This window comes from Narcine bancroftii, chromosome 14 (assembly GCF_036971445.1).
Source record: "Narcine bancroftii isolate sNarBan1 chromosome 14, sNarBan1.hap1, whole genome shotgun sequence".
In the NCBI taxonomy this organism is placed as follows: domain Eukaryota; kingdom Metazoa; phylum Chordata; class Chondrichthyes; order Torpediniformes; family Narcinidae; genus Narcine; species Narcine bancroftii.
The window spans coordinates 48610169-48635967 of record NC_091482.1 but is presented as its reverse complement, the minus strand read 5'-3'; the positions used below and the strand labels follow the sequence as shown (position 1 = coordinate 48635967).

At 41.4% G+C, this 25799-nt stretch overlaps 1 protein-coding gene across 1 annotated transcript in view; it reads right to left on the bottom strand.

The window, feature by feature from the left end:
- Positions 1–3023: 3023 nt before the first annotated feature.
- The window catches only part of chsy1 (chondroitin sulfate synthase 1), a 33092-nt gene continuing 10316 nt past the window's right edge, over positions 3024–25799 (bottom strand). The window contains exon 2 of the mRNA XM_069911451.1: positions 3024–8375. Within this exon, the coding sequence (XP_069767552.1) occupies positions 6786–8375 (1590 nt within the window). The 3' untranslated portion in view covers positions 3024–6785. The remainder of the gene's footprint in view (positions 8376–25799) is intronic.

Below are 25799 nucleotides of genomic sequence, written 5' to 3'. Positions count from 1 at the left end.
CAGCAGGTCAGGCAGCATCCATGGAAACAGGCAGTCAACAGTTCCAGTCGGGACCCTTTACCAAGTCCGAATAAGTCTCTCCAGTTTTCTTTTGTTTGCTCAAAATTCCTGCATCTGTCGTTTCTCGTCTCTCGAGGCTAATTATTAATTTCAAATGCAGCTCATTGTAACAAATCAGCTCCCTCTGTTGTTCCTTATCCATGAATTGAAACCCATGGTCTCAATGAATAGGAATACTGTCAGGAACACTAATGCCCTACCTTGACAATAAAAGGTCTCCTCGTCTCCATAATTAGAGGTAATGATTTGCTCTGATTTCGTTCGAATCACAAGCACATCCCTTGTCACTCAAGTGATACTTCACTTGTGCTGCAAGTGTGCAGAATGAGACCCTTGCTGTCAAATTCCACTGATAATGCAGCCTATTCCCCACACTGAGAATCTGGTGTTTAAATTTCCTGACTCACTTTCTCCTTTGAGGTGGCAAGTGCTGTGGCCATGACTGTCACGATGAATTTCCTCAACTCCAGCTCTTGCTAGGTTGATGTGGGCAACGTGAATAACAACTTGCATTTTTGAGGGGTAGGAGAGGCTCTTAAATCAGGAAGGACCGAGCCAATGCCTTCTTCTTGGGAGCAGGCAGATCAAATGTGAAAATTCCAATGCCGATGGATCAAACAGGAGTCTGAAGGGACTCTTTTGCTTCTCTTTCTCTCAGACTGCAAGAGGCATCAGGCGACTCTAAAGGCAGGCAGAAGGCAATTTCGTGTAATGTTCTGTACTATTACATGACAATTAAGAAATTTTGAAACTTGAAGCTTCTCAAAAAAAATAGCAGCGCTGCTGGATGGAGCAGCTGTAACAGCAGCGCTGATGCAGACCATCAATGAGCACGGACAGAGCACTCCCGCGGGGCTCAACTGCCTAGTCCGACTGCTGTCAGCTTCGTACAGGTTTTAAACAGCCTGTTAAAGGAGCCGTCAGTAGTTTTATTTAAAATCCCACTGTGTCTGGGTCACATGATCAGTAGCAACCAAGGGGTTCCAGACTGGGAAAGCAGAGGACTGGTGCAGGGCACCAGAAAACAGGGAGACCACCCCACGCCCCACCTGAGGAAAAAGCAGAAGAGGCGACCCATGGGACGGTGGCCATGGCAGCGGACCAGAGAGGGGTTCTGGCAGTTGAAGAAACTCACAGGCGGTGGGCCGTGGGTGACTCAAACCGAGGAACTCATGCAGGCTGTGGGTGGCTGGCGACTGCGGTCAAGAGATTCACACTGGGGTGCAGACTGAAAGAGACTGGCTTGAAACTGGCTGAAGGGTTATCTTACTAGGTATTGGTACTGGGAAGTGAGAGGGTGCAGAGGACGCTGAATGGTCCCTAATCACATCTGAGGTTCGGATCTGGACCCCGGGTGGCTGCGGAGGCTGTATGAGCATTGGAGGCAAATTCACGGACACTGCAACTATGAGGGTGGGCTCTGTTTCTCTGAATGCAAGCTGAACTTCAGGCAATTTCTGCCAATGGCAAATCAGTCTGCCTTACAGCAGACAAAAGGCAATTTTGTTTAATAATACTGTTTTTATTACAGGACAATAAGTTGATCAACTGCTCAAGAAGATAGGAGCATTGTAGAAGGGAGAAATGATTGCATGTGGTTCAAAGGAATGAAGGCATAAAGGAAACAATCAGTATTCAGGGATTGAACAGATCGATGTGGGGAAGCACAATATCAAGACCAATACTGAAATTGCTTAAGACAGTGGAGGTCAAACATTCCTGGTTACAGAGATGGAGGTAAAAGCCTGGGCAGCAATATTGGTCGAGGTAACTACTGCTGTGAAGAGGGATGAATAACTGGGAAGGTAGTTATGCCCTAGATCTGTACTGGAAAGGTCAGCAAACAAGGCCACATACCTGAACAGAGGAAAATAAGTTTAACAATGATGACCTACAAATCTAAAGATGGGAGAGGTGATGGAGGCAGAGATTCCCATAACATTGAAGTATCTGGACCAGAAAGACAAGTCTTCGTGTATGGATGTGTTAAACTGAAAAGTTGCCACCAGGATTCGGGCTATAGAGAGAGGTTGAACAGGGTAGGACTTTACCCCTTGGAGTGCAAGCTCATAGAGGTACACAAACTCACAAGATGACTAAATCAGGGAACAGTCTTTTTCACAGAGTAGGGAAACAAGTAACGAGAAGACACTGGTTTAAGGTGAGGGGGGGGGGGAGAAAAAGAAATTTAACAGGAACCGGAGGGGTCATTTACATACATTTTTTTTGTTTCAAAGAGGGTGGTGGGTGTATGGAATGGGCTGCAAAAGGAGGTGGCTGAGGCAGTGCGCAAGAGAAAAAATGGACAGATACATTGATAGGATGGGTTTAGCCCAGCCACTTTCAACTTTTCTTTTGGTTATGGCCCCCTTAGTACTTACTTTGCTCAAAATTTAAATTTCCCTTCCCTGTGAAGCAGTTGTTTAGTTAATTTCTTCCATAATTTCTCTTCAACCAACTATATAAAAAACAAAATTATATTTTATGATTTATGTGGCATACCCTCTCCCTCCCCATTGAGAATGGCTGGTTCAAAGGGATATGGACCAAACACAGTCAGGTAGGACCAGCAATGGTGGCACATTATGCTTCAATGTGGGCAAGCTGGACCGAAGGGCCTGTTCCACACTATATGACCCCAATTTCGTGGACCTCTACTTCATTTGCTGGCCCTACCTACTTACAATCAATTGAGGTACAGCGGCACTCTTCTGTCCCTCGACTCCCATTTTCTTGCCCTCACTTTAGGTCAGTGGTTCTCAACCCATTATCCCCAACTCACATAACCACCTTTATGGGATTGCTTAAGGTGGTTATGTGAGTGGGGAAAAAATTGAGAACCACTGATTTAGGTGCTTGTATTTTTTTTCAGTTTGTTCCACTTAAAAAACTAATTATTTTTAAAATTACTGTGTTCTTTGATAAATAAATCAAAATTTATTTTATTCAAATTTAATAAACCAGTATACACACAAGTACAAAGGAGTTAAGAATTTTGCATGGGGATTGAAAGTTACAATTGTGCAATGCAAAAGATGGAAAACAATACATAAATAGTTGCATCACATTTTAAAACCTAAAAACTGTCCCAATGTGAGACTCGTTAAGAGATCTGGAAATATTTTGGCTATGAAGATAGCATTCCTCAAAATTGGGAACACATCTCATTTAAGAATGCCAATCCTTGACAAAGTTGGTTTTCCACACTTGGTTCAAAGCAAAATGTGATTCAGTAATGTTCCCTCAAAATGCTGGGGGACTTAGACAAATAGTATGAACTGGTCCAGTTTCCAAGTGGTTTCACTCAACTGAATGCCAGACTCTGAAATGGCAAGCGAGATGCAATGCCAAAGTGCATGGTACCATCTGGGGAGTGTACAAGGGCCACCTGTGCAAACAAATCTGTACCTCTGCACGCCGATCCAAAAGAGAGTTCAGGACTCCATGGGCTTCAAGAGCCAGAACAAATTAATCAAGAGAATTAACAAGCAATTGAAACAGCTTTGCTTGGTACCTTAAAAATAAGGGGAACTTGAAAACTGTTGTACATTGCATAGACCTCCAATACAAGGTCAAATTTGGGCCAATCCACAAAATAAAATTCAGCACTAATATATTTCATCCATTGGTACATAAATATTAAAAAAACTATCAATAAGCATTCTCCCAGGCATTGAAATGGAGAGGGAAGTTTTATTTTTTGTAGGTAATAAGGAATGGATCTTATCCAATCAACTGCACCCAAAAGCAGCTCTGCAGTTTTGACTGGATTGTCAACCTAAGCTCGTGTTCTCCACAGTGGCTCTTGAAACCACTTGAGGCAGTTACTGGTAGCCCACCGCCCCTTATTGGATGGTTAAGGAATGTTCATTTGTACCAAGTTGTTATTGAATTAATTTGTTATTCACTGGATGAGTTTTCACTCAGTCTTCTGACTAGCAAAATTCTAAATTAGACATACAGCATGTAACAGATCTTTCAGCCCACATCACCCAATTAACCTACAACCACCTCAGGTACATTTGGATGGGTCGGAGGAAACCAGAGCCCCTGGAGAAAACCCACACAGACACGGGGAGAACATAAACTCCTTACAGACGCCACTAGATTCAAACCCCGGCCTTGATCGCTGGCACTGTAACAGCACTGTGCTAACTGCTACACGACCACGCCACTCAAGATTCTGATCAACATTCAGGGCTTGGCAGAAAATATGGAAATTATCTTAAAAAGGTGCAAAAATCATTTGACAAATGAGCTTCAAAACCATATGTTGTTGCTCGGGTGGCACCATGTTAATTCACAAAAGAAACTTTACGCAGACTTTCCTGCTAATCAATGCTATCAAGTATGGACATTTCACAAGGACATGATCAGTAGTCACCCTCCTGGACAGTGAAGGTTGGGAGGAAATCGACTATAGCCTCCTGAAAATTTAGTGTCGTTTGAAGCCAAGTGTTAAACCACTTCCATTTTTTGACAGAAAAGCCAGACTCGTCTAAAAAAATATTCTACCATTGTTTATATAAAGTATCCACAGTCACTCAGTTGTGCCCACAATTCTTGAGATCGTACCTTTACTAACCATTGCTCCAACACTCCATCAATATTTATAAACGCACATACAAACATTTCTCCTCAATTTTTTCTCTCAACACTAGGTCCTACACCATAAAGTGAATAGCTCCCTCTGTTTGCAGAAAATGAACAGATGCTGAGAGAAGCAAGTTAACTTGGGCTCAAATAAAATCATCAATTAAAAAGAGAGCTGGATTGGCATCTGTTGGGAAGGGACTGATTGTCAGGGATTAAAGTATTGAATCAGCAGACATTAAACAAAACTGATCCAGTGGAAGAACCAGACTACGAGGTAGAATTTTTCAAGGTGAAGCACCAATGCAGTGGGTTGGAGAGAGAAGCCTGGTGGCAACTTTCCTAATGGTGCACACCAAGATGTGCTCATATCCGAAAGATACCATCCATTCATTTCTGCTCAAATTTTCTCTGAACTACTGGTATATACGAGTGCAAAAATCAAATTTTCTAGACCATTTTTTTTTTTTAAATGTTAAATTTATGGGGTCAACTAGTACATGGATCACAGGTAAAACCTTCCCATCATCGAGAACGTCTATAGGGAACGCTGCCGATAGAAAGCAGCAGCAATCATTAAGGATCCACACCACCCAGCACAGTCCCACTATCATTAGGAAAGCGGTCTAGGTTCCACAAGACTCGCACCACTAGGTTCAGGGACAGTGGCTACACCTCCTCCATCAGACTCAATCAGGGACTTGTTTAAGGTCTTTTGCACTGTATTGATTTTTTTTCTCTCTGAATTGCAGTTTGTTTACATTTCTTTATTTGTTTACATATGTACATTGAGTCTGTTTTTTTTTTGCACTGCCAATAAGTGGTAATTCTGCCTCGCCCACGGAAAAAAGAATCTCATGTATGTACTCTGACAATAAATCTGAAATCTTCTACTTTTGAGGGACTGAAATTCACACTAATGCATTTCGGCTGAATCAACCTAGCTGCTATTCATACCTGTTTACACAGTCTATTCATGGTGCTGACATACCATAATTTTGAGTTAATGAAGTGAAGTCCTGTAAATGCACATCAGCCTAGCTTACTGTACACAAGGAACGATGGTGCAATATACCTAGTACTAACTCAGTAATAGGGCAAGATAATGTTAATGAATTTTGGTCTAGCTGTGTTCCTATCATTGATTGTTTACATCTGCAAACGTGTTATGGTTTTTGTAATTTTACCATAGTTACTTACGGTATTAAGTACCCATTCAGGGAAGCAGTGATTAAAGTGAAGAAAATTCCAGATTTTTTCTGGCCAAAAATAGGTAGACTTTTACACAAGGATATACAGTATTTTGGCCCAATCAAAGCCCAAAAACCGACACCTTTGAATCAGGATGGAGTGTTGGAGACCGGATCCCAGGGATAGTCAACATTTTAAATTAAAAGGAACTGTATTTCTTTTCTACACAAACATTAAGTGTTTAAAAAAAACCCTACATTCTAGATTTATGGCTCACATAAGAGTATTACATGAATGGAGGAACTTACTTTTTGGAGGAGAGATTTTGCAGATGATAAAGGTAATGGGAAAGAAGGCTACCAATCAACTACCTCCACAAAAAGCCAAGCTCTTCTAAATATACACAACACATGATGAACAAACAAATTATAACTTAAGTCATTATTTCACTGTTGGCATCTAAAATCTATACATTCTGACCAAAAAAAAGTTCACAAATGAAATGAGTCCTGATACACTAGTCCATTGACAAACTGTTGAATAAACGTTGTGGAGTAACAACTAAGTCAGTGTGCAATAGCCCCATCAACATTAAATGGGCTCAAATCTTTTCAGTAATTTAAATATCACGACCAGACCATTCACATTATACGTTAGATTTATAAAGTTTTGTGGAGCTGAATAGACTTCCAAACCCCACCCCCCCGCCAGCTCCTCCAAATGTAGACAAGCCAAGGGTGTAATTGCCTTCTTCAATCATCCTGCCATTCACCAGAATATTAAATAGGGCTTGTGCAGCCAGCAATGCTGTCGCAAACACTTAGTTCCTTTATTCAAAGTAAAATGTCTTGTCTGTAAAACAGTTATTTACAATATAATCAATTTACTTTATAAAAAAAAATTAAAAAATAAATTAGAAAGATCTCCAGCTAAGCTGGATGTTATGTGGTCCTCTTTGAGCTATTAAGTGTGCTAACATTGCTATGACTGGATTGTTTCTCAAGCCATAGCTCTGCCAGTTGCTGGGTGGAGCCGTAGGTGGAGGCTCTGGAGTTCACGCACATTTTGAACTGATTTGGTTCCAAGTTTGGGTCACAGTAGATTGGATGATGGATGTGAATGATTCCAACTTCTTGACTCCTGAATGGTTTCAAACCAACCTGAATGACTTTGTTGTAGAGGTCCACATCTTCCATTCCCCAGCCCCGGATGGAGATGTTGAACCCTCCAGCAAGCAAAAGATCACTTTTGTAAATGCACGTGATCCCAAACCCATAATGTCTCCAGAATCCAGTCTTTTGTGTAAAAGCGGAATTATTGCTATTGGGAGATTTCCCCGCATGTACGATCTTTGGGTCATATTGGGTAAAGATAACCGGGAAATACACTTGTTTCCCTGGCGCAGCATTACTTCTGCAGCGTTGGAGAAAATCGATTGAAAAAATCAAGTCAACATCACAAAACAGAAGTAGGGAATCATTACTGAACTGGGCAGCCCCAAGATGCAGCGCAGCCGCCCTTGAAAACTTCCCGGCAACTGGCAGAACCTGGATCTCCGCTTGGGGATATTTCTCCTGATAATCCCTGGTCAGTTCCAATTGCTTGGCTTTGTCTGGATTAGAATCAGAATTGAGTAGCAATATAACCAACTTGACATTTTGATTGGAAAGAAGGCAAGTCCTTTCAAAGTTTTCCATCAATCTCGCAAACATTTCAAAACGACCGGACAAAGGGATCAAGATATTGATTTTCTGATCTTTGGGCTTATTTTGTCCGAGGTCACTGGGTCCAAGTTGGAAGGGGACAAATATCTGGAGAGGGTTGGAGAGGATGGAAAGAGATTGAGAATCCCAGTTAATTTGATGGGCTAAATCTGCAGCATCAATCTCTTCACTCTCAGAAAACTGGACCTTGCTGAAACTTTGTTGCAGGTAAACATGCCTCCTCACGGGCAAGGTCATCTTTTTCCCCTTGTACTTTTTGTAGAGGAGCAGCAGGTCAAGTACATACTCTGCCCCATACATAGGGTTAACCCTCCTATAACCGTACTGGATTTCTTGGAAGTCAATAATCCGCCCTCTGGACTTGGCATTTGCATTGATCATTTCCATCAACTGCATCAAAATGTCATCTAAAGCTTGTTTCAGGGACAAATCCATCCCTTTCCTTGGCCGCTCTCCACCAAATGCCGAATAAAGGTATTTCCCGGTGAGGAATTCCCATTCCAAGACTTCTTCCCTGTTCTGAGGCTGAAACCGCATGAAGGAAGGTGGGATTCCCAACTGGGCATCATCTTTGGGAACCTCGGAGTTGCTGTATTTGCTCATCAGCGCGATCTCCCGGTGAAGCTGGATGGTGCGATAGCGAAGCTCAGATATCTGGTGGCTGAGCATGTAGCTGTGAAGCCGGTACTGATATTCTGGGCTCTTGTTCGGATGTAGAGTGATTGCCCGCTGGATCTTGCTGTTGTGGAGGTCTTGGATATAGCCTTTTTTATTCTGCTCATAGTTTTCATAAAACAACTGCTGCATCTGTGAAGGAAGAGTACGGATAGGGATTAAAGCCCTGAGAGCTGAGTAAATTATGCTTTTGCTGCACAGAAACTTGGAAAATTGGAGCAGTTGGATCATTCAATACAATTATAGTTGATACTCCAAATTCAGTCATCTATACACTACCAACTAGATCTCCCTAACACAAATTACGATATGGCTACATCCTGCAACGCCACTGCAGTAACTTGCCAAACTGTCATTCTTTATACTTCGGCCTCAGGGTAGTGAAACCAAGGGGGGGTAGGGGAGCAGAGTCAAATACAACGCTGCACCTCTTGGTGCCACCACTCAAGGCCAGCAGCCGGCGGGGGGAGGAGGAGTGGTGACCAGGAATGGCACTCCTGGCCCAGCAACCAATGACAGAGTGGAACCACCGCTGAGCTCCTTGTGGACTGTTCTGCTTGGTCAGTGCACCAACTTGCTCACTGATTTTTAGCTCCAGGCGCCAAGATGCATGGTTGTTCATTGAAAAACATCAGCTTATCAGTGAGGAACATCACACTAATCACCTGTAGAAAACTTAATTTACACAACAGCAGCTTGCTGCAGTGAGAAAAATAAGCCCCCCCAAAGAGGTTTGAAATAGAGCAGATGTAAACCACAGTATTAAAATATTATCACCACGAACCAGTTTCCACAGTCCAATGTTTCCAAGCTAATATTTATCGTTAAAGTGAGCTTCTCTGGTTACCACAGAAGCAAAAGTTAGGAACAGCATTTTCAGTAACAGCTAGGAATAAAAGATTGATGCAGAAGTTTGTTTTGGGTCGTCTTCCACTGCGCTCTTCCAGAAGCACACTGCAGCAGCAGGCCATCTAACTTCACCCATGCAACTCTAGTCTGCAGCCTTCCATATATCCACGAGTTTGATTCGTCTTCTGCCTTGAAGTAGCCTTCAGCACTGCATCAGAACAGTAGTAAGTTCTGATAAAAAGGCCATCAACCTGAAATGACTTTTGGATCCATAGAACATTACAGTACAGAAACCGACCGGCCCTTCAGTCATCCTTGTCTGTGCCAAACTATTTTTCTGCTGAGTCCCACTGAACTCCATACCTCTCCCATCCATGTACCTGTCCATTTTTCTTAAAATGTTAAAATCAAGCCTGCATTCACTACAGCTGACAGCTCGCTCCGCACTCCCACCACTCTGTATGAAGAAGTTCCTTCTAATGTTCTACCTAAACTTTTCCCCTTTCATCCTTAATCCATGTCCTTTGTATCTCACCTACCCTCAGTGGAAAAAGCCTACCTCCATTTACTCTGCTTCAGGTACTGCCTGACCATATGGAGTAAAACCAGTTTTTTTTCTCTCTCCAGTTTTTGCAAGTTAAGGTCATTTCTGCCTGAGGAGGCCTACATAAATTATCCAGGAAGATTTGGAGACAACTTCTGCATCAAGATGGATGAAACCAAATTGGCCAGGTGGATAATTCTCAATATCAATGGAAGATCAATTTCATGATTTGCCTGCAACAGTAGCCCTGGTTCAGGGAGATGCTGAAACAAGGTTTGGCCAAATTACAGCCATTTGATCCATTCATTGGATTTTGATCAGTTACATTTAAACAAATTACAAGTACAATTATAAGTTTGTGTGGTTAGTCGTTGCAGAGCTTTTTGGGTCTAATTTGGAATATCTGTGTAAGCTTCATATTGCTACATGCACCCAATCTTAAACATTCATGCTTCTTTTTAAAAGTAAATAATGCTGATTAATGGGGTGTGAATGAGCAACACTTCAAATGAAAATAGAGAGAATAGAATGGAAAGTTTTAGCGATTCAGGATTTTAACTCCGGAGTGAGGGTAAAGTGTTGTCTCCAGAGGTTAACTTACCACACTAATAAACTTTTTTAAAAATCTTTTATTTTTCACACTATAAACCATACTGACTGAAATACATACAGATCCACACTAATAAACTTGAATCAACAATCCAGAGTGTTAGGTCTGCTTTGTTCATGAATGAGTGAGACAAACACCAGACTGAGTCGAAATCAGGGTTCTTTGTTCTTTATTACCGGATTGTAACACTTGCGACTAACAAAGTTAGTCGGAGAATGCATTCTGCCGTTATCAGCAAAATGGTGTTTTTTTATACCTCAGGATACGTACTTAGTAAATTATCATACCGTGACATTGTCCAATGAATAAACTGTTGCTACCCTTCTCTGTTAGTCTGCTGCTCATCATTCTTGTTAGTGCAAAGCTTATCTTGAGTGTACAAGGTCACATCTGCATTCTGTTACTCCTTAGTACTGGGTGACTCCTTCTCCGGTCCCATCTCATGATGTTTTTACCTTACAAGAGGCACCAGTTCATATTATGAGAGATGTATATTTTAAATGCAGATTAACTGGCAATTCAAGAAAAAAATCTTCATAATGACTACAAGACTACCAGATCTTCGTAAAAACTTATCTAGATGGCAGGACTGGATGGAGAGGACATGGAGAGAATGTATCCTCTGGTGGGGGAGTCTGGCATGACATGGCATAGACTCAAGGCACTTTCAGGTGGCCGATTGCCCTGCATGTAAAGCCGCACGTTTAGGCAATATGCGGCTGTTTTGAGGCCACCTGCATGAGCAGAAGGCGCTCTTGAGGTGAGCTACGTAACCCTCCTCCGAGAGGGATAATCAGCTCAGCGGCTCCCCCCAGCCACCTGAATGCAGCTGGCTGAAAGCAGATGTTAAAGGGTCAGGCTGCTGATCACAGCTGACACTGGGCAGCAGCCTGAGTGGGCTCCGAGCTGCATCCTGTGCAGCTGTGTCCTTCAGGTGGCCAGTGTTGCACTTTAAACGCTGCCACCTGAACGGCAATTTAAAGGGCCGCTTCAGGCGCGTTCTTAGCGCAGAATGCACCTGAAAAAGCCTTCAGAAAACAAAGAGGTTCCTTAAGATGAGGGGGAATTTCTTTACCCAGAGAGTGTGACGGCTGTAGAGGCCAAATCGTTGGGTATATTTAAGACAGAGGTAGGCAAGTTCCTGATTAGGAAGGGAATCAAGGGTTACAGGAAGAAGGGAGTTTAAATGCCATGATGGAATGGTTGAATGGCCTAATTCCAGTTCAATGTCTTATGGTCTCCACAGCCATTGCCTGTTCCACTGTTTTGCTTTTAAGTTACGACTTCTAAGCATCTGTGGCATTTTTCATTTTAGTGTCTCCCTGTTGATGAATTATTCAACACAAAATAGGCCTTTGTGTGTTCGTGGGAGAACTTAATGAGAAATGCCAAAAGTGTTTCTCCGAGTCACAGAAGTCGACCCTTGCCTGGAAGTCCTGAGCTTCCTGGCTAAGCTTCCTGGCCCAGTCAGGGCAGAGCCCCAGATTACAATCCACTCGCTTTAATGAATGTGAAGGTCAAATAAACACAAATAGTAGGGATTCTCTGCAATTCAGAAAGCAATTTTGGAGAGAAATGGTGTGAATCGTTCAAGCTGAACGATTGGACAAAACTGAAATGAGAAAACAAGCCTGTTTTAATTTTCAGAGATGGTGAGGGGTGGAGAGGGAAAAAAATTGGAAATCTAGCTAAACTTTGAACCAAAGTTGACCAGATAACATTCATACAGCTGACATTTCAGCCTGAGCCCTTCTTTGTGTTTGAAAGGTTCAGGTCTGAAATGTTGACCACCTTTTGCTTTCTATGGATGCTGTATGACCTGATGAGTTTCTCCACCAGCACTTCTGTGCATATCACCTACCATTGGACAGTGGCATTCAGTTTGGCAGCCCCAACTCAACAGGCACAGACACAATAGGTCCAATCCCCTCCTAAATCAAATACCTTCTAGGACACTTGGAGCAAGCTCAGGCAGATTGCAAAAAGGTGGATGGATGCACCTGCAGTTTTTGAAGAAACAACCCTTCCTTCTGCCATAATTTTAACCTTCCACCAATACCCAAGGATCCCATCTGTACAAGGAATGCCACTTCATATGTATCTTGATAAGTCAGCATTGAGACCACTTTGCCAGTTAATGTGCAATTACCTCTGGATGTTATTCAAACAGAGGCTCACCAGGCTATTTACTTTATGCATACATCTTACAGGCCTTAGGATACATGCCAAACTACCAATTCCCAACACATCCATTCCTGACGATTTAAAATACTTCTGAATTTTTCATCAAATGAAAACCAGCAGTGGGGAAAATCAAAATAATATTCATCAACAGCATTAAACTTACATTTTTTTTTAAATCAAGCGTGAAAAATTAGTCACTGTTGGAAATGCAGAAGTATCAGGAACATTAGCTACTTATGGCTAGTTTGCATCTGTGATTCTAGGATAGAATTCTCCAATTAGTGCACAGATGTAGGAAATTGATGTTTTAGTTGCACCGAACTTTGGGGAGAACACATCTGGAGTACTGTCTTCAGATTTGGTCTCCTGACAAAACAGAATGAATATCAATGTGTTAAAAGATTACTGCTCTAACATGTGGAATAGGCTCATAAGGGTAAACAGGCCAAGAATGTATACTGGAGTTTGAAAGACTCAGTCGGGATACACAACACCCAAAGGGTTTTGATGGGGTGGATATGGACAAGTTTCTTCTTATGGAATCCAGAATTAAGAGTCACTATTCAAAAATAAGACACATGGTGATTTTTATTCCCCTCAGTTACAAGTCTGAGGTCTTCCTCAAAAGGTCAGTGGAAGTAAGAGTCTCTGAAAATTTTTAAGGCAGAGTTAGATTTTTTGATTATCAAGGTGCATGAAAAGTTTCTAGGGCTAGCGAGAAATGCAGGATGAAGATTACAATTGGATCAGCCACCAGCTTATTAAATGGCAGAGCAGGTCGAAGTGACCCACCCCTCTGTCCAATTCTAAACTTCACAAAATAAAACACGTAATTATAATAACCTTGGTGATATTGAGTTTCAGTTTGACTGGGATACCCCCTTCCAATTTAAACACAGGTCCTCAGATTTTGTGGGGAGCACTTTTCAAGGTCAACTACATTGGAAATAACTTTGCTGGATCAGAATTAATTAAAAAATAAATAAATACAGCACAGTAACAGGCCCTTCCGGTCCACTAGCCTGGGCTTCCCAAATACTTCAGTATTAAATTGAGAGGGGTATCCTACATACTGATCAAATTGAATTTTTTTTTAATGTACAGGGTTTATAGGTTAAGGGTGGGAGGAAACCAGAGCACTTGGAGAAAACCCACACAGAACATACAACCTCCTTACAGACAGCACCAGATTCGAATCCAGATCACTGGAGCGGTAATAGTGTTATGCTAACCGTGCTGCCACATGGTTAGCTAATAATTTGATGTCAAGGTTGTCAGGGTGCTCTGTCTGGATTTATCCTTTCTGTATTAATAATGCTGCTGTTTGAAACTGCCAGCAGATTATAAAAGAGGGACAGTTAACAGTCAACAATACGAGTCTGGAATCCCTCAGACCAGGTCAGATTCCTCCCCGAAGAACATTAAAGAACCAGATATATTTATGACAGAGTGAAACAAGAAAATCTGCAGATGCTGGGGTCAAGTGCATTACACTAAAGTGATCACGCAGTATCCACAGAAAGTGTAATCCTTTGCTTCATTTGGATGCTGTGTGAGCTGCTGAGTTTCTCCAGCATTTTAGAGCATTGTAGGTATGTTACAACAATCCAGAAGTTTTGTATGATTTCAGTATTTTATTGTATAAACATTGGAATTGAGAGTCGATGGGAAAAGCTGTGTGTGGATGGAAGGAGCTCTCAGCGATTTTGCGCACCCTCTTCATACAACAATTCCAGTAGATCACATCGATTGGGGGAGGGGCGGTGGGGAGGATTGACCAACCCCCATCTATTTCTCTGCAGCAACTGTACCACACTATGATGCAGCCGGCCACGGAACTCTCGATAGAGCTTCTATAGAATGAAGACATAATAATGGTGGCCGGTAGCCTTACCTGCTTCAGTCTTTTCAGGAAGTGCAGTCAGCCTGACAAATGAGATGTTGACTGTCTACGATTAGTCACTAGTTAAGTGAACCACAAGGAACGTGGTGCTCTCCCCTCTCTGTGATGGTGGATAACTCAACAGTTAAGGGGGAAAATGGGTTGGCCACTGCAACGCTTCAGCTTTGTGGGGCCTGGCACATTAATTAGCGCTAATGGAAAAGTTAAAGTATCCACAAGCGTTCAGTTGGAACAGCCAAGTGAATGATTCATTTTGGGCTTTCTCCAGAGATCTCCACCAACACAAAAAAAACTAGACTTTAGCCAATTCAATTCTTCTATATCAAGGAATAGCCAAGTGCAGTGGATATAGCAGAGGCTGTGGGACCAGATAATCCTTTTTAAACAATTCCAAATCACAGAGCAGAAATCTCTGATGAAGTAAGTAGCCACCAGTACCAGCAAACTGTGCAAATGAATATCCTCAGAAGAAAACTCAGAAATCACAGCAAAGCAAATATTGGGCTTATATTGGGTGGAGAGGGCTAGAAGAATGGCTCAGGCCCAAAATGTCGGTAATATAGCTTTATCTCCCATGGACACTACAAGGCCAGCTAAGCTCTTCCAGCATTTCTGTGTGTTCTTAAGTATATTCAAGTTCCTGGGAGTCCAAGACCTCAGTATTTCTTCAGAGGCAAACTACTAAGGCAAACCAATCCCTCTGCTTTCCGAGGTTTAAGGCAGTTTGGCATGTCGTCAGATGCACTACCGAACTTCTACAGGTAAACTGTAGAAAGTATCATGACTGGTTGCATCACAACCTGCTCTGGTAATTCAAGTGCCCAGGAACACAGAGTGCTGCAGAAGATAGGAAACGTAACCAGCCCATCACAGGCTTTAATGTATTCTATTGTTCTATTTCATGATACATCTGTTAAGCTGCACAAGCAAGACTTCAGTGTATATGGCACAATGCATATGGTAATGAACTCGTTAAACTCATGTTTAGAAAATATAGGCAATCAACATATTCAAAAATTTTCTAGGGCTTGAAAGGACAGCTGCCAAGTTCAATTTTCCCTAGGTGGGTGTCCAAACGCAAGATAAATAAAGGTAAAACACTCAAGAAATTTATTTTCTTGGGAATACCAAATCCTTCATATTCATTTCACAAGAGGTCTATTGACGCCTGATTTAGCAGGAACAGATCAGCTGATTGGGATACAACACACAAAAAACTAGAAATGCTCAGTAAGACATGTAGCATCCATGGAAAATAATATGAAGATCTGAGGAGATAGAGGGTGGAGGGAGAGAGAGCGCGCGAGAGAGAGCATGAGAAAGAATGCAAAATAACCTTTGTGGAGCACCTGCATTTAGTGTGTGGGACCAAACGAGAGCTTCCTGTTGCCTGCAACTTCAATTTTCCATCCCACAAGTGCTTGCAAGCTTGAAGAACAACAATTCATTTCCATCCGGGCAGTGAGCCAACAACTAGAAGAGACAGATTTTAGATGATTTGGCATAGAATCAGTCAGATGACAAGTTAATTTATTTTGCTCACAAAGTGGTGTCCTGGAATACATCACACTAAGACCAAGATGATGATCAGCCTAGTTTAAAGGAATACCAAGTTAGAACAGAGGCTTAAGAATCTTTAGATGGATCTTTGAATGAAAGAGCATCGGATGATGTGGTCATCAGGTATGGTATTATATTGTTCTACAAAGAAAACCTGAGGAGTTCTCTGCCCAAGGAAGCAGTAGAGGCTACCCCAAAAATATATTTAAAACAGACAGACTTTTGCATCATAGGGGAATTAAAGTGCAGATAGTTGAAGCAGAATCCAGAACAGAGTCAGCCTTGATGGCTTATTCCTGCTCCTAGTTTTTGTGTTAATTCTTCACAATCTCATCACTCATAAGCAATTAAAAAACCAAGAGATAGGAAATTGATGGAGCAGAATTCGATAGAATATATCCAGATCTCTAACTTGCTTGAAATAAATAATTTGAATGAATCAACTCTTGGAGAGAAGGGATTCTGCTTCCTTGGCTCAGCCACGTGCATGGAACAACAATTCTACAAGACCTCTGCAGGCCTGAAAGCAACTGGCAGAGGATATAAAGCCAAACAAAAAAGGACAAATGAGTGCAAGAAGCACTTGTCAGCCTGCATTTGCAGAGGTTTGTATATTCAACCCATTGAAGTCTTAATTAAACTGAAGCCTACCATCTCTTACCACTTGTGCCAAACTACAGTTGATTCCTTGCAAAATTGATATCTGGGAGCAAAAAGTTTCACTTGCTTCTCTTTTCAGTAGCTTGACCACTTCCTCAAATTTACAAATATTTTTGTACTTTATCCAAGTCCAACAACTATTGACCAACCTTACTTACCACAAAGAGGTCGAAGCCACCTTTATATTGCTATTAAAGTGAATGTACTCCTGCAAGAGTTGAATAGATAGTTCCTTGACTTGCATTATGCAAGTAGTGGGAGAGAGTGCAAGCACAATGGATGGGGTACCATTCAAGAAGCTGCTTTCTTCTGCATGGCAGCCAGCAGATTTATTGTTGAAGCTACTCATCTCAGTACTTGTCAAAATAAAAAAATGAGTATCCTGGCCGGCTGCATCACAGTGGGGTTTAGTTGCCGAAGAGAAATGGACCATAAAAGTGACAGAAAGGATCACTAGAGTCTCCCTCCTCCTCCTTCATCGACATGATCTATCAGGATCATTGATTGAAGAGGGCACGCAAAATCATTGCTCAAAATCAGGTGCTCTCATCGGGAAAGAGATACTCGAGTATTAGAGCCAGCACCACCAGGCTGAGGAACAACAAGTTCCCACGGACAGTGAGAATGCTGAATGACCAAAGGAATTGCTCACACAAATCATCTGAGTCTGGTTGTGTGGCTGTGTGTTTTGCACCGAGGACTGAAGAACGCCGTTTCATCATGTTGTACTTGTGCAATCAGATAACAATAAACTTGACAAACTATCTTTGCTTTGTATCTGTCAGTCAAGAAATTAGGTTATGCTAAAACTGGAAACTCCAATTTCAGTGAGAGGCAGACCATCCAACACGTTTGTCATCCTGCCAGAGCCATGCATTTTTAAAATCTTACCACGGTCAAGTCAAACTTTAGATTGCACTAACCAAGGGAAGATTTGGAATTTTGATGGATGGCTACAAGAATCTTCAGCTAGTAACACAAGACAAGCCCTCAACTAGCATTTATCCCAAGGACTCAGTTTTTATAGAGCTCTGATATATGGCAACAGGACAAGCATTTCACTTCTTAAGACACACTTAGGATGATCTATGCTTGATTTTAGAGATTCTCTCTGCTTAATTAATGTTATTTTTAAAGCCAGTTTCAAATTTAGTTTCCTTTCTTTGTACAGTACCAAAAATTCACTTGCAAGGGTACAGTAGAAAAATGGTGATTTGAAGGTGTTGTGCATTTTGTCAAAGCAGACAACTATCCACAAAGACTTGAACTGCCATTGTGATTGTTGATCAGTGTAGTTATCACAACCAAATACTCATACGTGACAGATCTCGGGCAGGCTTGGTTAATGTAAGAGGCACATAGTATAAACTTCACATTTGAGAGGCACAAGAAAGGAAAACATTACATACATGTTTTTACTTACATTTGTAACAAATGTTCTATAAATAAGAAATACACATATGTAATAATATTTATTCAAAAATGTAGTTTTTAAACTGCTAATTTGTATTAAATTGAGTAATCAAAATGTAAACATAGCATAAACTCACATAATAGTTGAATTTTGTGGACGAAATATTAGGGTAAAATTTAGGGGGTTGATTATTACACATATACAAGTTCCCGAGTCATTTGAGGCATCAAGAGCTCGGATGGGCGACTGGCAGGGATCGGGTGGAAAGTCCGCATTTGAGACGTCGGGAGCTTTGGTGGGCAGACAGTCGAGGCATCAGGAGCTCAGATGGGCAAGTGGGCAGTCATGATGTCGGGAGCTCAGATAGGCAGGTACTTTTAATTCCACTGCCCCAAACACAGCCACATGCACCACAATCACAAGGCATGCCCACTAACACGACACAGCCAAAAATACCTCCACAAGCCGCGCATTCACGTCAAAAAAGCCGCACATGGGCTCATCAGCTGCAGATTGACCACTCCTGGTCTAGGAAATCTAAGATCAAGCAAGATTCTGGCAAATATTTGTCAATGAAGCTTAAAGAAACTTTGGGAGAAATCCAGTGTTTTCAGTAACAGCCTGAAGATTGCGGCACTACAGAAATATCTAATAATAAACAAAATACATTTAGTGCTACATGATGTAGGACACTATCAATCAGCTTTTCATCCATTTTGATGCTTCCCAACCTGAAATCAGTTCATAGACTCGCAGTGAATTGAACAGCAACAAAACTAGACATCTGCAAATTCAAACAAAAGCTATGCCCCCAAGGTCCAGACTTTGGCTCACAGACACCTCCTTCAGATTGTTCATTCTGACAGATTCCTAAGACCCGATGAGCTGAAAGGGATGGGACAATAAAAACAGCTTCATCACAACTAAATTAATGTGTTCAGCATGACTTGACACCTCCCATAACCAACATCAATCAGCATTGTGGGTGTCCAGGCCACACAATGATACATCACTGCCACTGGACACCACTGCACAACTTTTCACAACTCCTTATCATAACAGTAAGGCATTCACTCCAACAGCCTAACATGCACCCAGCTCCTTTATATATTAAAAAAAAATGAACCAGCTCCTGGAAATGACCAGTTAAGCCAAGAATAACATACGTATTGTGAGTGGGATGTCTTAAAGGAGTCAAAGAATAATGTACATATTGTGTGAGTGGAATGTCTTAAAGGAGTCGTCGAATCCAGAGTGTGAACCAGAATAGGTACAAGCAACCAATTTGGTATTATCTGGCTAATTGAACAGGAAAGATTTCTGCAGCCAGAGACAGATGTCCCTACCAGGAAGCATTTAAAAATGCAGGGTAGATTTGGTGTTTAAAGGAATGGACTCCAGGTTTACCTTCCATGACAAAGTGCTGACTGGGAAAAGTCATCACCTTGCTACTCCTGCACGCCAAAGCATGGATTTCAGCAATCAAGTAATTTTCCTGGGCAAGCTTGGAAAATGTGCCTTGCACACCTGACACGAATATACATTAAAAATCAGTGGCCCAAATACTTTGGAGAACACTCCTTTAATAAATGTGAATCAGAATTGTCCACTATTCTGGTTTCCTGTAAAAACACAATGCAAGGAAAACTCAGCAGGCCAAACAGTGTATCAACAACTCTGTAATGGAGAGAGTGAAAAGTCCCAAGTTCATTGGAATTCACAGAATTAGTGACCTATTGTGGACACAATTCTCTTCACTTGTCAGGAAGATGCAACAGAAAATGCACTTCCTGAGAAGACTGAAGCAGGCAAGGCTATTAGCCACCATTATATTAACCTTCAATAGGCGCTGTATTGAGAGTGCCCTGGCCAGATGCAACAAAATGGTATGGTTCTTGCAGAGAAATGGATCCAAGGTCAATCCACAGGACCATGAGTGGCAGAGAGGATTACTGGAGTCTCCCTCCCCCCCCCATCGATGTGATCTACCAGGATCATTGTCTGAAGAGGGTGCGCAAAACCCTTACATCCCATACACAGCATCTTTCAGCTACTCCTGAGATACAGGAGTATCAGAGCCAACACTGATAGGAAAGGGATAGGTCAGGTCCAAGGTTGAAGGTCTTCGAGTGGGGGAAGGCCAGATTTGGAGAAATTAGAAGGAATTTGAAGAGAGTTGTGTGGGTTGATCTTTTTGACGGAAAGGACGTAGAGGAAATTTGGGGGGCATTTAGGGGTGAGATTTTGAGAGTACAGGATCTTTATGATCCAGTCAGGCCGAAAGGGAAGACTAAAGTTCGAGGAAGCCGTGGTTTTCTGGTGAAATTAAGTTGGTTTGGGACAAGAGGGAGGCCTATACCAAATATTTTAAAAAAAACAAGGGATTGAGGAGATGTATGGTCGTTACTTAGATTGCAGGAAGAACCTTTAGGGAAATTAGAAAGGTAAAAAGGTGTCCATAGCTAATAAGGCGAAGGTGAATCCTAAGGGTCTTTACAGATATGTGAACAGTAAAAGGAGGGTTAAGGATAGAATAGGTCCACTGGATGATGGGACCGGTGAACTATGTCAGGAACCATATGAGATGGGAAAAATAATGAACAATTTTTTCTTGACCATATTCACGAGGGAAAGGGATATTGGGCTATACGAGATGAGAGGCAAAGGGCTTAGTTATGGAGAGGATAGGGATTAGTAAAGCAAGGGTTTTGAAGTCTCTAGGGTTAATTAAGGTGGATAAGTCTCCTGGTCCTGATGGGATTTTTCCCAGGACTTTAAGGGAGGTCAGGGAACAAAAAGTGGGGCCACTGACAGTCATTTTTCAAAGATCACTGGAGGAGGGGGTGGTACCACAGGATTGGAGCGTTGAAAATGTAGTTCCGTTGTTCAAAAAAGGTATTAGGTGTATGTAGGTCAAGTAATTATCGACCAGTAAATTTGACTTTGGTGGTGGGGAAGGTTATGGAGGGTATTCTTTGAGATAGTATCTGGATAGGCAGGGATTGATTAGGGGCACCCAGCTTGGATTTGTAAAAGGAAAGTCATGTTTGACAAACCTTGTTGAGTTTTTTGAGGAAGTGACAAAATACATCTCATTTAAAATGCAAGAGCTTTGCTGAAGCTGGACATTCAAGTACAAGTGATTCTTGCAAATAAAAAGTCTGGGGCTCAAGTGCTGATATAGACCTTTCAAGGATTGGGTTTGAAGCCTTGGGAGGAGGTTTGGTTTTTACAAGGAAGGAGGGAGGAAAAAAGAGAGATCAGTTCTGTAGTAGCTTTTGAAGCTGCAACATGGCAAGCTGGCAGGCTTGTTGAAAACCCCATTTTGAAGATAAGTTGCGAGTTCTGAGTTCAGCCTGTTCAAAACCCTAATAGTCCTTACAAGAGGAAATGGCTGGCTAGAGTGTTTCCCCTGAAACTCTGATGACCTGGAAGAAGAGGTTATCATTTGGAAAACCCATGATGGGGTAAGTTTCTTCAGCACAAGACACTGAAGTGACTGATCAGAGTTTGTGTGTGTCCAATGAACAATAAATATCTCTCTGAAACCATTAAGAACCCTTCCTGAGCAGTAACCATTCACCAGAGTATGTTGAAAATTCATAAATGTTAAATTCCAAGCACAGTTTATAAGAATTGCCTGATACCAGTGAACTTGGAGAAGTGAATAATTGGACTATTAAAGCAAAGAACTTTCCTGAACATGTACACATTACATGCACCTGCACTTAGAATTAGAAGGGGATTGTTAGGCTAGGTTAATAGTAATAAGTTTGATCTGTTTTTATGTTTAAGGAAAATTAAAAACAACTTTTGTTTTAGTAACCATTTGTCTTGGTGAATTTCTATTGCTGCTGGATTTTGGGGTTCTGGGCTCGCAACAAAGTAGGGATTCGTCCTTTTTTTGGATTGAAATATTTGGACTTTTGGGATCTTAAACTTTTGGCTTTTTTAAAATGTATTTGTTAATTGGTTTTTCCAAGCTAATTTAAAGCTTGAGTGTAGGGAAAAACAGCAGCAATGGATGCTAGTACATTTTTAGTACAACCATCACCTGCAGAGAAAAAGAAAGGGACTGATGGTCATTGCTAAGAAATTAAAGTCAGCTGAAGTTGACCATTTGATGAAGAAAATACAAATACAGAGGATTATAGTGAAATATATATGTGAGGGAAAATTTGTGGAGAAAGACAATTTTCCAGAGGATGGATCTTTTGAATTGCAATTGGAATTGGAGAAATTAAGGGTAGAAAGAGAATGGAGGGTTGGTAGAAGAGAGAAACGGGAGTTTGAATTACACGAGGGTTTGCTGAATTTCAAATGATAATAACATTTAAAACACAAATTCTTTTCACAAGAAATTGAAACAGACAGCAAGTTTTATATTATTTAGCCTCTGATCTTATTCATCCATCTGATTTCCACACTACTGAATTATCCAGCAGTCTTAAAGTATCAGTCCCGATTATAATTAATAACTCCAATTAATACCACTGGGCGGTGAATTTCAAACAATTACAACACGAAAAAATTCCTCGCTTTGGAACTATGGCTGACATCTTCATTTTTGGTTCTATCTCACGCTGGATCTGGACACTCCCAGAAGAAACATTGTCACACCAAGTCTCCCAATATCTTGTTTCAATGAAATCAGCCCTCTTAAAACTGCAGGAAGTGGAGATCCTTTCTGATCATTCTTAAGCTTGAATCCTTCATCTCAATAATTTCAGAAAGTTTTGCTGCATTTTCCCAAAGGCAGGTAGACTCTTCAAGTCCAAATCAGATCCAGTACTCCAGATGTATTCACACCAAGCCCAAAAAGCAGCAGCAAGACTTCTTTATTGCAAGAGTGGAATATAAGCCCAGCACTTTGTCTGCTTTCCTAATTATTTGCTATTGCTGCATGCCAAATTTCTTGAAAAGACAGCATTCTGAATAACATTTAAAGATTTTGCTATTCTATTCATTTACCAAAGTGGATAATTTCACATTTCCCCTCATTATATTCCAACACCATCTGTTTGCCCATTTAATCTCATCCACATTCTTTGGAACTTGATTTCTCCATCTGTTTCATTGGACCATCTAAATACACCCTCCAGCAATGTCATTAATATCAATTCGACTTGCTATGTTCAGAGATATCCCAATAGTTTGCCATTTATCCATACCATTTTCTGTTAACCATTCTTCCACTCATGACAAAATTACCTTCAATCCTCCATCTAGTCATCTTCTGCAAGAAACCTGGTAGGCTAATAAATTTTTTTGGATATCCAAATTCCTACATCCAGAGATGGGACAAGTGGTGAAATTAATAAAGAAGGAACAAAGGAAAATGCAAATACTGCAACAGCCCTAAAAAGTTAAATTAGTTGAATGAAGCACTAGTATTAGGAATAGTTGCCAAGACACTCAGGTTTATTCAAGTCCTTCACAAAACAAAGTATGCCAACTTTGCCTTGGCTGACAACGCAGTTGACCTTTAAAATCCATCTCCAATTTGTTTAAAAGAACAAAAAAAATGCTACCATTGCCATGGTCAAAATCTGCAGTAAAAGTCCAAAAATCTAAGTGCCAGAAGTCCAGACCACATGAGTCTGGTCTTTTCAAAAACTCACAAACATTTTAAATTTAATGGGCTACTGTGTGTGTGCATGCGTTAGCACCACAGATGCACCGCAGCAACAAGCGACCACTCCTTTTGTCAAGTGTTGACTTTATTTTCCTTTAAACTGCTCATTTTGATAAATGAAGCATGCTGTATTTGTAATGAATAAACCATCAAAATTCACCTTTATTCCTCCTAAAATGTGAATTTTAAAAGTACTGCCCAAGTATCCGGACCAATCCAATCCTCAAGCAGTCTGGATCTTTAGACTTCTACTGTATTTAAGTCTTTTTATTTCTCTTTCTATAAAACCCGTTGACCCTACATAGTCACGTGATGGCATATACCCTCGTAACAATTGTATACATGTTTATATAGAGCATTATAGCACAGTACAGGACATTCGGCCCTCATTGTTATGGCAATCGATATATTCCTTAAAAAAGTACAATGCTATACTGACATTCTTGCTTTCTGCTGCCATACAAATGTGTAAAATAGTGATGTGTATTCACTTAGAATTCTGGTATTTTCTTGAATGCTGAGATATTTTGAAGGAAAAAGTTTCTACTATCCCAATTGATTGGGATAGGGGTTGAGGGGATAAAAGGGAAAATGTTATCTCAGTCAGCTGCAAAGTGACTCTGTTCCAGTTTGCCTATTGTCTATGGCAGATGGCACCTCTCTGGCTCCACACAAAGCTCTGGAACACCTGGACAGTAAAGATGCATTCACCAGGATGCTCTTTATCAACTACAATTTGACATTTAAGACCATCACCAAACTCCAAGATCTGGGTCTCAACTCTCCATTGTGTAAATGGATTATGTGGTCTGTAGGTGAGCAAATGCAATCAATGAAGATTGGTAAGAACATCTCCTTCTCAATCTCTATCAGTACCGGAGAAAAGGTCTACATTCTCAGCATCCTGCTCTACTCATTTTACACACACAACTGTGTGGCTCAGTATGACACTAACAACATCTACAAATTTTCCAATGATATCACAGTAGTGGGTTGTATAAAGAAAGGTGAAGAGTCAGTGTACAGGAGGGAGATTGAAAACTTGGCTGAATGGTGCACCAATACAACCTTGCACTCATTGTCACCAAAATGAAGGAGCCGATTGTTGACTTCAGGAAGGGAAAGCCAGAGGTATACAATCCAGTGATCAGAGGTGGAGAGTGAGCAAATTTAAGTTCTTTGGAGTCACCATCTTGGAGGTTCTTTCCTGGACTCAACACACCAATGTCATCGTGAAGAATGCACATCCATGCCTCTACTTCCACAGGATTTTGCAGAGGTTTTGGCATAACACCAGAAAACCTAGCAAATTTCTAGAGGTGCGGTGGAAAGTGTGCTGACCAGATGCATCACGGTCTAGTATGGGGACACCAATACCCTTGGGCACATAGCCCTGCAAAAGGTAGTGGACTCAGCCCAGGACATCACTCTCCCCATTATCGAGAACATCTACAGGGAACACTGCTGTCAGAAAGCGGCAACAATCATCAAGGATCCATACCAACCAGCACATGCTCTGCTGCCTTCAGGAAAGAGGTCTAGGTGCCGCAAGCCCCACCAGGTTCAGGAACAGCTGCTACCCCTCCACCATCAGACTCCTCAACAACAAATGCAATCAGGGACAGATTTAAGGACTCTTACTTGTGCACTTTATTGATTTTTTAAAATTCTTTCTGAATTGCAGTTTGCTTACATTCAACTGTTTACAGTTCCTTATGTGTTTAAATGTACATGCTGTGTAGTTTTTTTTGTATTTACCAATAAGTGGTAATTTTGCCTTACCCACAGGAAAAAAATCTCAGTTGTATGTGATGTCATGTATCTGACAATAAATCTGAAATACATTTAGTAGCATAGTACATACAAGCTCACACCAAGACACAAGAGAAACTTGTCCCTGAACTACTCTTTGCAGACGATGCCGCTTTAGTTGCCCATTCAGAGCCAGCTCTTCAGCGCTTGACGTCCTGCTTTGCGGAAACTGCCAAAATGTTTGGCCTGGAAGTCAGCCTGAAGAAAACTGAGGTCCTCCATCAGCCAGCTCCCCACCATGACTACCAGCCCCCCCACATCTCCATCGGGCACACAAAACTCAAAACGGTCAACCAGTTTACCTATCTCGGCTGCACCATTTCATCAGATGCAAGGATCGACAATGAGATAGACAACAGACTCGCCAAGGCAAATAGCGCCTTTG